Source organism: Lontra canadensis, unplaced genomic scaffold, assembly GCF_010015895.1.
Source record: "Lontra canadensis isolate GAN:19392208 unplaced genomic scaffold, GSC_riverotter_1.0 scaffold4, whole genome shotgun sequence".
Lineage (NCBI taxonomy): Eukaryota > Metazoa > Chordata > Mammalia > Carnivora > Mustelidae > Lontra > Lontra canadensis.
The window spans coordinates 8,193,980-8,206,993 of NW_022630998.1; the positions used below are offsets into that span (position 1 = coordinate 8,193,980).

Sequence of the window (13,014 nt, forward strand, 5' to 3'; positions counted from 1 at the left end):
GTGTGTCAAGTGAATGAATGGAATCTTTAAAAAAAAAAAAAATAGAAAATATGTGTCAGATAGCTTTCTTTAGTCATGAATTGTAACACTGCTGGCTTTGAGTTCAGTGTTAATGAATCAACAACATATAGTAAAGAATATGTCTTTAAAGAGATACACACATAAAACAGGATGATAAATTGGATCAGTCATCAAAAATGCTGTGACCTGGGGGGCCTGGGTGGCTCGGTCAGTTAAGCGTCTGCCTTCGGCTCAGGTCATGATACCCCAGTCCTGGGATGGAGCCCCAAATGGGACTCCCTGCTCAGTGGGAAGTCTGCTTTTCCCTCTGCCCCTCACCCTACTCATGCTCTCCCTCTCAAATAAATAAATAAAATCTTTTAAAAAAAAATGTTGTGACCTTGCTTATAGGAACATAACCCCTTATGTTATACCCAGTAGGGGCAATGATTCAGTACTCAGCTAACACTAATTTAGTGTTCAGAGTAATTTCACAGAACATAACTATTGTAAATAACAAGAATCGACTGTATATCCAGAAACTGACCACTTCTCACTACCTCTGTTACTACCACCCCAGGTGCAGGCAAGCATGAGCCTTTGACTGGATTACTTCAATAGCCTGGAAGTAATCTCCTTACTTCTATCCTCCCTTCACCCCTCCTAGTCTCAACAAGGATGCCAGAATTATCCTATTAAAATGTAAATTAGTTCATATCACTCTTCTGCTCAAAACCCACCATGGCTTCCCATTTTATGACAGAGTAAAAGCCAAAGTGTTTTCAAAGAATGACCAAAATCCTACAAAATCTGGGCCTCACTTGCTTCTCACCATCACTCTCCCTCTCTGATTTCATCCCATTATCTGTCTTTTCTTTATCAGTCCCCCAGTTAAGCCACACAAGTATTTGTACCACTGCTCAAATATGCCAGACATGATCCCATCTCAATGAGTTTCCTTTGACTATTCCCTCTATCTGTACTACTCTTCCCTTCTTCACTTCCCTTCCTCACTTCCTTCACTCTTCATTTATGTCTCTTTCTCCATGAAGCCTGACCTGATCATCTTCCCAACAACCTATCCACCTGAAAAATGTTTCATTTTTCTCCATGGTACTTATCAACATCTAATAAATTATACATTTCACTTACATGTATTAATTAGCTATCTTCTCTAAAATGTAAGCCTTAGAGAGGAAGGAATTTTTGTATGGTTTGTTATCTACAATATTCCTAGTGCAAATAACAGTGCCTGGCACATCGAAAGAAAATACACAAATTTATATAGTTCTTACTATTAAAAAATAAATTTAAGCTTAAATAAAAATTTTTACAAAGTTAAAAGTTATAGAAAGGTTACAATTTTACCTTCTGCATCTGTTTATATCATCTTTCTAGTAATCAAGTCCAAAACTAATATTGTTAAGGAGCTCACCTATAAAATATAGAGGAAAATCAGCCAAAAGGATATCATTTTTCTTAATCTCTTTGTATGTGAAACTTAGCTTTGTTTATTCAATAAAACTATGAAAAATAGGAACAAATCAAATTATTGTGCTTTAATTTTGTTCTAATTTTAGGAAGTTATCTGCAGAAAATAAATGAATCATGCAGCATATCCCATCCCACATAATATTTCAGCATCTAATGAGAATATTATAACTGTCACTCCAATTTCTGCAACTTTAACCCAATGCAAATTAGATTAACAATGAAGAATGTCATTAGTCTTTATGACCTTGTAAACTTCCTACTGTATTAAGCTCCATGCAGTGAAAAACATTCATGCCATAAGTTAGCTGCTGATATATCATGTATTAATAAGTAGGTCCAAAAAAAAAAAAAAGAAAACCTCACTTTCAAGCCACATCAATAGAAGTGATGATCAACAAACACAGCTTGAACTCAGCTTTGGTCTTTAGCAAGTTCTGTATCCAAAATGGATTTCTTTCTTTAGGTTGAACTGAGAAATAAATATGAATTTCAGAATATTTGTCTAGAGGACCTCCATATATCATGCATATAAGATTCTAATTTTTGGAAGTCTCCAAGATTTAGAGATTATTGAACAGGAAGGCCAGCTGCCATTCTTGTTGGACTAAAAATGAGAAAATCAACTAAAGAGGCTTTAAAAAGTTTTACTCATTTTTTTAAATTTGGATTTATTTGAACATAAATTTAACCATCTGTCTCAAATCTGGACTCATTTCAAACTGGTTTTCATAATTAAAGTACTCTAAAGAGACAACTCAATGGATCTAATCAATTTTAATTGGCTATAAAATACCACAGAACTATTCATAATGCATGAAGAGGCAATTTAAGAAAATCTACTTCCCAATTACAGAAAAATTTACTTTTGAATGAGACTTGTAGCTAGCTCCCCACAGTTCTAGCAGTAGGTATCCTCTTATTCTGTCTGCATAGGATAAGTGAGGGCTGTAAATAATCAGGGAGTTTACAAATCTCTTAGCACTCTGTTTTGTTTCCCATAAAGAAAGAAAATTTGAAGGAGAGTTTGTTTCCCTACTCTTGTTATAAAAGTGGGTGAAGAGAGCTCCTTTTAAACTTTGCTAGACTGACTGTTATGAGCATGTGTAATGTGGAATAGCTCATCCTATCTTCTTTTTTCTGAATACGATGTATGATAAAGCAAAAGCATTCAGACTTCCACTCATGTATGAGAAACCCCCACAAATGTTATTGTGGGTATTTTGAGGCTTGGGAAATATAAAACCCTAGCATAATTCTAGCCACACAGAATCAATTAAATAGGCTATATAAGAATACATAACCATAAGAGTTATTTTGAACATCTTTTCTGTTAGTTCAGTACATCTTCAAGCAAACTATAAAACTGCAAAGCAAAACTGTATTTAAATTCACTTAATTCAATACCATAAGGTTCAATATGGTATTGCTTACCTTTTATAAAATTACCATGCATTACATTTACCCTTAAAAATATTTTTAACTATGGAAAAAAATGCTACGTGCCATATGAACAAAGGGACTGCATGTAGGTATACAAGTAAAGGCTATGTGTATTTTTTATAACACAAACAAGTGGAAGATTACAGTGAAATTAAAAAATCTGGGAATGAATAAACTCATACAACTCTTAGAAAAAAGGAAGAAAAATGATGAAGTCCACTAAGATTCTAAACTACGTTAAAATGTTAAGTAGATACCTTTTAAGAAAAAAACCCAAATCATAATTATTCAGGCATAATACGCAATGCCTGAAATGAAAACTATGTTGCATGGGATTAAAGGCAGATTAGGCATTGTAGAAAGGAAGATTAGTAAATTTATAAACATAGCCATAGAAACTAATCAAAATGAAACAGAAAGAGGGATGCGTGGGTGGCTCAGTTGGTTTAAAGTCTGACTCTTGATTTTGACTCACATCATGATCTCAGGGTCCTGGGATGGAGCTCTGCCTCTGGCTCTGCGCTGTGCAGGGAGTCTGTTTGAGATTCTATTTCCACTCCCCACCCCTCCACCCAGTTTTCCGTTGCCCCTCCCCCTGCACTCTGCACTCACACTCTTTCTCTCTCTCTTCTTTTAAAATAAATAAATGTTAGAGAGAAAGAAAGAAAGAGAAAAAAAGACAGGGAAAAATAATGAAGAGTATCAATAGGCTGTAAGACAACTACAGGCAACCTAGTATATGTGTAATAGGAGTCTCTAACAGAGTTAGAGAACAGAGATGGGGAGACAGAAAATATACATGAAGAAATAGTGGATAAAAGTTTTCCAAATTTGATGAAAACTATAAATTCTCAGATACAAGTGGCTCAAAAACCACAAACAAAGAGAGAGAAAAAAAAACTACAGCAATATACATCATCAACAAATTGCTTAAAGATCTGAAAAGGAAATAAAATGCCAAAATAGAATTCTATACCCAACAAAGATATATTTCAAAAACAAAGGTGAAATGAAACTTTATCAAGCATGGAAAAACTGAAAGAATTTATTACTATAGATTTACATTACAAGAAACATTAAAACAAGTCTTTCAGGCATAAGTAAAATAATACCAGAGGGAATACAGAATGCTAGAAAAGATAGCTACATAGATAAATATATGAGCTGTTCTGTCGTAACTTTTTTAAAAACTGACCAAATAAATACAAAAATATTAACAAGGTAGGGTGGACTTTACAACATATGCAAAGGTAATATATACTCAACAACAGCAAACAGACCAGAAGGCTATATACCACTGTAAGACTCCCATGTTAAAAGCAAAACATTATAATACCTGAAGATATACTATTAAAGATAACATAACAAAATAAAAAGTTATAGGTAATAAGACAACAAAAGGGATAAAATGGTACCTTAAGAAAATATTTCAATTCATCCAAAAGAAGGCAGATAAAATGAAAAGGAGAATAAAGAATAAGTGGAATAAAGAGAAAACAAACTGCAAGATGACAGATTTAAACCTAACATTACCAAAAGTCGTATTAAATATAGTCTCATCATCCCCCTTAAAATGTAGAGATTAACAAGACAAAAAAGCACAACCTTACTATACGGTGCTTATAAAGCATGTAACTCAAAAATAAAGACTGAAACAGATTAAAGAATGAAAAAAAGATATAACATGTAAACACTCATCAAAGTAATGTATAGTTGTGGCTATATTAATATCAGGTAGAATAGATAACACAGCAAAAAATACTACCAGGGATAATAAAGATCATTTCATAATGATAAAGGGGTCGATTCATCAAGGGATATAATAATCATAACTGCTTATTTACCTAGTAACAGATTTTCAAAATACATGAAGCAAAAAATTGACAACTACAAGAAGAAATAGACTAATTCACAATTACAGTGGGAGATTTCATTTGCCCTCTCTCAATCATTAATATAACAAATAGATAGAAAATCAGTAAGAACATAAAAATATCAAAAAATACAATTAGCCTACTGGATCAAGCTGACAGTATAGACCACTCTAACCAATAGCAGCAGAATACACATTCTTATCAAGTAGTTATGAAGCATTTATCAAAACAGACCATACTGTGGGCCAGATAACATATATACACAAATTTAAAGAAATGAAGTCATTAAAAAAAAATCCTCAGATCAAATGGAATTAAATTAAAAATAAAATATTTAAACATCTCTAGAAAAATGTCAAATGTTTAGAAAACTAACCCAAACACTTTTAAATGACCTATAGAGCAAAGAAAAAAAAGAAAAGGGAAATTAGAAAGTATTTTTAATTGAATGAAATGAAAATGGTGTATGAAAATTTCTGGAATGCTGCTAAAACAGTACTTAGGGAAAATTATAGCACAAAATGCCTGTAGAAAAAGACAGGTCTCAAATCAATGATCTTAACTTCCACATTAAGAACGTTAAAAAAAATTTTTTTTTAAGATTTTTTTTTTTTTTTTTGACAGACGGAGATCACAAGTAGGCAGAGAAGAAGGCAGAGAGAGAGGAGGAAGCAGGCTCCCTGCTGAGCAGAGAACCTAACACAGGGCTAGATCCCAGGACCCTGGGATCATGACCTGAGCCGAAGGCAGAGGCTTTAACCCACTGAGCCACCCAGGCGCCCCATTTAAAAATTTTTTAAATGGTGCAAACTAAGCCTAAAAGAAGCAGAAGGAAAGAAATTAAATAAATATTAGAGCATGAGTCAATTAAACAGAAAGCAGAAAAACAGGGGAAAAAAAAACCACTAAAGCCAAAAGCTGATCTTTGAGAAAATAAAATCAATAAACCTCTAGCCAGAATGCTTAGGAATACCAGTATCATAAAATACCAATATCAAGACATAAAATACCAGTATCAAGAATAGGAAACATAAAATATCAGTGTCAAGAATGGGAAAGAAGTCACCACAGATTCTACAAATTAAAAAGGTCAATAAGGAAATATGAACAATTTGATAGCAATAAATCCTAAATCCAACAATTAAGTGAAATGGGCATTTCTTTGACGGATACAACCTATTAAAACTCAAAAAGAAACAGATAAACTAAGGAGTCTACATTAATCCAAAAAATTCGTAGTTTAAAAATCTTTGCAAAAGTAAAAAACAAAAACAAACAGACCCAGATGGCTTTACAAGTGAATTCTACCAATATTTAAGAAATACTACCAATTGAACCCAGTTGAACACAAATCTTTCTAAAAAGTTGAATAAGAAGTAACCATTCACAGAATAGCATTAGCTTTATAATAAAATGAGACAAAAATACAAGAAACAAAGATATAGATAAAAATTATGAAAAAAAAAAAACTTAGCCAACCATATTCATCAATATTTAAAAAAAGTGCATCATACCAAGGACTTTATCCTAAGAATGTGAGATCAGGTATAATATTTGAAACATGAAAATCAATCAAAGCAATTCCTACCAAACAAAAAGAAAAAGAAATATTTATCTCCATAGATACTAAGAAAGCATTTGACAAAATCCAGCAACTACTCTGAAGCAGGAATAGAAAGGAACTTCAACCTGATAAAAACTTTGAAACTATAGCTAATTTAATACTTAATTTTGACTTTTCCCGTACGTTCAAGGAAAAAGACCAATAGCTTTGCTCTTTCTACCGCTATTCAACATTATACTGGAGGCTCTAGTTAAGGCAATCAGGCAGGAAAAAGAAAAAGCTATCAAGATAGGAAAGAGAAAGTTAAACTTTCTTTATTCATAGACAATATGATCCTATAGAAGTTCTTTTGTGAAGTCATTTACTTCTTACTTTCAATCTTTTTAAAATATTTTGTTTATTTATTTGACAGAGAGAGACACAGCGAGAGAGGGAACACAAGCAGGGCAAGTGAGAGTGGGAGAGGGAGAAGCAGGTTTCCCTCTGAGCAGGGAGACAATATGGGGCTTAATCCCAGGACCCTGGGATCATGACCTGAGCCAAAGGCAGGCGCTTAACTGAGCCACCCAGGTGCCCCTCATTTACCTTTTATATGGATAAATGTGACGGAAAATTTTGCCAACATTTACAGGCATTATGTCAAAACCTTAGCTTTGTAGATTCACAGAATTGTTTTATGGCTAAACCTAAACGGTTGCTCAACTTAAAGTACTCAGAACTTAATTTGCAATAATAGAAAAGTAAAACCTGTATATTTTGTATTCAAGAACTCATTATTCTGTGCTGCTATCAAGAAACATTCTGGGGGCGCCTGGGTGGCTCAGTGGGTTAAAGCCTCTGCCTTCGGCTCAGGTCATGATTCCAGGGTTCTGGGACGGAGCCCCGCATCGGGCTCTCTGCTCAGCAGGGAGTCTGCTTCCCTTCCTCTCTCTCTGCTTGCCTCTCTGCCTACTTGTGATCTCTGTCAAATAAATAAATAAAATCTTAAAAAAAAAAAAAAAAGAAACATTCTGAATAACTGACTTCAGCTCAGTAAACTAAAATTATTTTGGTTGTTCTCAGTTTACATGTTATAAATAGTAATCAACAGACTAATGTTCAAATTAGTCCAAGTCAATTTAAGACAAATATTTGCTTTCTCAGCACAGCACAGAGCAAAAATAGTGTAATACTTAAGGTATATTACAAAGAAATTAATTAAAGTGCTACATTTATGTGGCAAATGAGTGTTATATTTTACATTAGACAATATAAACTAATGTTCCTTTATGTAAGCCACACAGCAGGGGTCAGAAATTTGGAATTTAAGCATTAACCCTGCCTTCCTTCTCATCAACTGTAAGTGCTAAACCTCCAGTTGGAGTAACTGAACATTTAACTCTGAATTCATTCTCAAATCCAGAATTTAAGCCTTACTATAGGAATTATTTCAGGCCTTGTTTCCCCCAAAGCCTTGTCTTCCCTAAAGCCTCATCTTCTCTAACTGGAAGCTATATGTCAGACTGGGGTCTTAAGACCTCCTAATATCTTTGGTGGCTAGAACCACAGCCAGGGTATTCATTGTTGGTGCCCAGCAGTTCCTAGAGACCATTCCAGAACTGCCCTGGTCTGGCCTATACAAATGAACTAAGGTTCTGACATAAAGTCTGCAAATATTGGAAATTTTGCCATCCTTGTAAAGAGTAAATAACTTCGCAGAAGAAAATTTCCATGTTAAACATAAAAAGTAGTGTGATAACAGAAACAAAGTGTTCAAAAATAAAATTCTTTTTTTTAAATTTTTTTTTTTTTTTAATTTGTCAGAGAGAGAGAGAGAGAGAGAGAGAGAGAGTGAGCACAGGCAGACAGAGAGGCAGGCAGAGTCAGAGGGAGAAGCAGGCTCCCTGCCGAGCAAGGGGCCCGATGTGGGACTCGATACCAGGACGCTGGGATCATGACCTGAACCGAAGGCAGCTGCTTAACCAACTGAGCCATCCAGGCGTCCCTCAAAAATAAAATTCTATACTTTTTCACATAAACATGAGCATAAAGATAGTTCTGATTATAAAAAGATAAATTTACATGTCATGTATCAAACACAATCATAGAAGAACTTATTTTAAAAATATGTATTCTATAGGTTATATATATTCTATAAGTTATATATATGTATATTCTATAGGGTATACATTGATTTAATAACAACAATCAAATTTTTGAAAATTGGAAAATATTATCACTAATACCTTTAGAAGGAGAAATGTAAATAAATTCACATATTTTAATTTCATGACATTCAGCCAAATAATAACACTTCTTGGGACCAATTAAAACTATAATCTTCAAATCTAGTTGCCTTCCTACTATTAATACACTAAATGGTATTTTATCTAAATTAAAAGTAATTTAAAAAAATAAAGAATAACTATTATCTGTGAAAAATATTTGATAATATAAGCCCTACACAAAAGAACTATTTAAAAATTTTATTATGACATCAGAATTAAATTTCATTTTTTCAACCAAAATAAACTAATCATTAAAAAAACAAATATCAAGGGTGCCTGGGTGGCTCAGTGGGTTAAGCCTCTGCCTTCAGCTCGGGTCATGATCCTAGGGTCCTGGGATTGAGCCCCACATCGGGCTCTCTACTCAGTGGGGAGCCTGCTTCCTCCTCTCTCTCTGCCTGTCTCTCTGCCTACTTGTGATTTCTGTCTGTCAAATAAATAAATAAAATCTTTAAAAAACAAAAACAAACAAACAAAAAACGAATTATCAAAGACTAGGGAGTAATTATATCTTTTTTTTTAAATAATCATTCTCCCACAGATACAAACCTAGCGTGAAATACTTAGCACAGCTGAATTATAATACAGTTGGATTAATTCATCACTTGCTCTGAGTGAATTTAAATATAGATATTTTTAATATAGGGCACTAATTTGAGAATGCTAGACATGCATTAAGTAACAGACCTTATAAAATTAACTATTTTGACAGATTGAGTAGTAATGCTTAACGTACAAAACTACTTCTAAACTACTCTTGATTTAGCAAGGGATCCCTTGCACATAAACTGAATTTTGAAAGAGGGTAAGACTTGTTCAGAAATTAGAATATCAACTAGAAATGTTTAAGCTCCTTGAATGTCTAGGAAATACTGTTTGAATTTCAATAACTTATAGACAGCAAATGTTCAGTAAATATTTCTTGATTATCTAGAGATCTTTTAAAATAATAAAAGAATAATAAATATATGAAATTTGAAAATCTATGAAGTAATCACAGTGTTGGAATTTATATCCAATACTCTCTGACTCCAAAGTATGTATATGATCTTTATACAATGCCATTTTTTAAGTGATTTTTTAAAATAATTTAAGTTTTTAAATAGTTTAAGATAGTTGAATTACAAATGTATTTTAAAAGATATGTTTATATTAATAAGGAGATCATGATCTCAAAATACTGATTGAGGTACATGACAAATAAGTAAGCAGAAATAAGAAAACTTTAAACAGAGCTTCATCTTCCCTAAAAAGGTAGCAGAAACACTGCAAAAAACAGAAACATGAGGTAAATGTGTGAGGGGTGGGGACAGGAACAGACAGAAACAAAGTAAATGTTGTGTTGGTAGGAAAATGGGGAGCAAAGAGTAAGCAAGAGAATGGGGAAGGACAGAGAGAAGGAAGAGGAGGAAGCAACCAGAGAGCAGCCAGAGGAGAAAGAGAGTGAAGACAAAGGAAAGTAAGAAATGGAAGGAGGGAGAAATCCATCTACATCAGTTTCTCTTTTAGTCTACTGGGATTAACAACAAAAACATGGTATTTTCATTGTGCAAGACATATTCAAATGTAGAGCTATTTATTTGACTTACCTCAGCAAAACAAGAATATATACACAAGTAAAAGACCAAGAGAAAATATGTTGAGTCTCAAGAAGACAGAGCTGCTAATAAAGCTTATATTTAGACAGGAAGAATTAAAAACAAAAAACAAAACAAAAAAAAAACCCTCCAACTTTTATAATTTAAAAAAAGTTAAATATAAAGACTGTTCACTCACATTTAAAGACTCATAACCATAAACTCTTGTTTAAAATAAAATAAAATAAAAATAATGTTTCTCTTTCTATTTATTTCAAAAGGTTCTTATGAAAATGTTAGAACAATACAGGCACATAAAATTAAGCTATGAAAGCAAAATAATGCCATAAAATAATCTTGTCTTTTAATGTCTTTTAACTACTACAGGTAAAAAGAGGACTAAAAAAGGTATCTAAACAAATACGACCTTATTTTTCTTATTTAGTATTCAGTAATTAAATAAGTAAATCTGATGCTGGAGAAAAAAATTTAAACATTCTTTGCATTCTACTACAAGTGCTATGTAATTTCATTTAGCATGAACTACTCAAAAATATATCATTTAAAAAAACAAAAAAATAAAAAAAGACATTAAATAGTTTGACAATTAGTCTATTTTGGCATATTTTGATATTTTTAAAATGTGAATTGGCCTAAGTGGAATCAATCTGCTACTCATTAAGACAATCTTCAAATGATAAGAATAAAAATCATTAAAATAAATAATTTTTCATAACTTTTCCATACCTTTAGCTAAAGCTTCTTTATATTTCTCTTTGGCAGAATTCATTTCTTTTATTAACTGTCTATAGCTGGATTTTAATTTCTCTAATTCTGTCTTTGTAACCTGTCAAAAAGAATAATAAAGAATAAATTTTATGGTCAAAAACTTAAATCCAAGAGTATTAACTGATATATATTTTATTGCTTACAGAACAGAGTTGCTCCTTAATATATATTATAGATAATATATTAAAAATTGGTTTAGAAATCAATAAGTTCAACAGCATATGAAAAAGAATAACATTTCTTAGAAAAGCAAGTCAAGAAATACTGCTGTCATCATATTAACTTTAAAGACCAACAGATTAAGATGCTGTATATAGAAATATTTTCTCTAATAAAAAAGCTAATTTAAATATTTATATTAATTATACAGAGTAACTTGGACTTGTTCTAATTTACCACTTCTAATATGAGTATTTTTTATTTCTTTGGAAAAACTAAGCAAATGAAATTCCTTGATTCTATAGTCAAAAACCCACTTAAATAGAATTTAAGGAAAAAATAAGGGTCTTAGATAGTATCTGAAAAACTTCTAATATACCTTTGAGAAACTGAGATATCAGCAACATTAAAAACTTACAAAAAGGGCATAAGCAACTTGGAAGAATATTCCAGAGTCCACTTTTAATGAACTCTGCATCACCATTGCTCTGGATGGACCAGAGGACAACGATATACAAAAAAAAAAAACCCACAAAAATATTGATAGCTATGATACAGATATAAATGAGTCTGCACCATTCCTTTAAGAAAAGGAAAACTCAGGGGCACCTTGCTGGCTCAGTTGGTTGGGCGGCCGACTCCTGGTTTCAGCTCAGGTCATGAGCCCAGGATCCTAGCAAGCCCTGTGTTAGGCTCCACATTCTGCGAAGTCTGCTTGAGGATTCACTCTCTCTCCCTTTGCCCCTCCCTCTGCTCATTCTCTCTCTCTCTCTTTCTCAAATAAATAAATAAATCTTCAAAATAAAAGAAAACTCAATAATTAACTTTGTATACTGTACTTTATTTTTTAGAGCAGATTTAGTTCCACAATAAAATTGAACAGAAAATAACAGAGATTTCCCATATACCTTCTGTATGTACTGATGCACAGTCATCCCCTACTAGAGTGGTACATTTTTTACAACAGATGACCCTACAATGACACATCATTATCATCCAAAATCCAAATTAGGTTTCATTCCTGGTGTATATTCTATGGATTTGAACAAATATATAACAACATATATCTATAATTATAGTATCATATAAAGTAGTTTAACTGTAATAAAATCCTCTGGGCTGCACCTAATTCATTCCTCTCTCTCCCTTAACTCCTGGAAACCACTGATCTTTTTATTGTCTCTATAGTTTGCCTTTTCCAGAATATCATATAGTTAGAATCATGTAGTATGTACCCTTTTCAGATTGGCTTCTTTCACTTAGTAATATGCATGTAAATTTCCTCCAGGTCTTTTTGTGGCTTGATAGCTAATTTCTCTGAGTACTAAATAATATTCCATATTCAATATTCTGTTGACAAGTCTGGGTCTTTTGCTTCTCATATAAACTTTAGAATCAGTTTGTCAATATTGGGATTGTGTTAAATCTAAAGAGCAAGCTGACATTTTGCTGATATAAACTGACATCTTGACAATATTGAGTCTTCTCATCAACAAACATGGAATACGTCTCCAATTATTTCTTCTATAATTTCTCTCCTTGGAATTCAGTTGTTCTCCTCCTATAGATCTTGTATATATGTTGCATATATGTATATAAGTATTTCATTCTTGGAGGAGCTAATGAAAATGGTATTGTGTTTTTAATTGCATATTCCACTTGTTTATTGTTGATGTACAAGAAAGTGACTGACTTTTGTAGAGTAACATTTCATACTGCAACCTTGCTATAATCACTTATTAATTACAAGTATTTTTGTTGATTGACTTGGATTTTCTTTAGACAGTCATATCATCTGTGAATAAAGACAGCTTTATTTCATTGTTCCCAGTCTGTATACATTTCTTTTC

The 13,014-nt window shown here is 32.6% G+C and overlaps 1 protein-coding gene across 4 annotated transcripts in view; it reads right to left on the bottom strand.

Annotated features, from left to right (window-relative positions):
• FER (FER tyrosine kinase) overlaps positions 1 to 13,014 on the bottom strand; it is a 465,098-nt gene that overhangs the window by 373,452 nt on the left and 78,632 nt on the right. For 3 of the 4 annotated variants that reach the window (XM_032845246.1, XM_032845225.1, XM_032845234.1), the window contains exon 5: positions 10,964 to 11,063. In XM_032845246.1, coding sequence (XP_032701137.1) covers positions 10,964 to 11,063 — 100 coding nt within the window. Of the gene's footprint in view, positions 1 to 1,368; positions 1,436 to 10,963; positions 11,064 to 13,014 lie in introns of all 4 variants that reach the window. The other variant, XM_032845243.1, reaches the window with a different exon arrangement.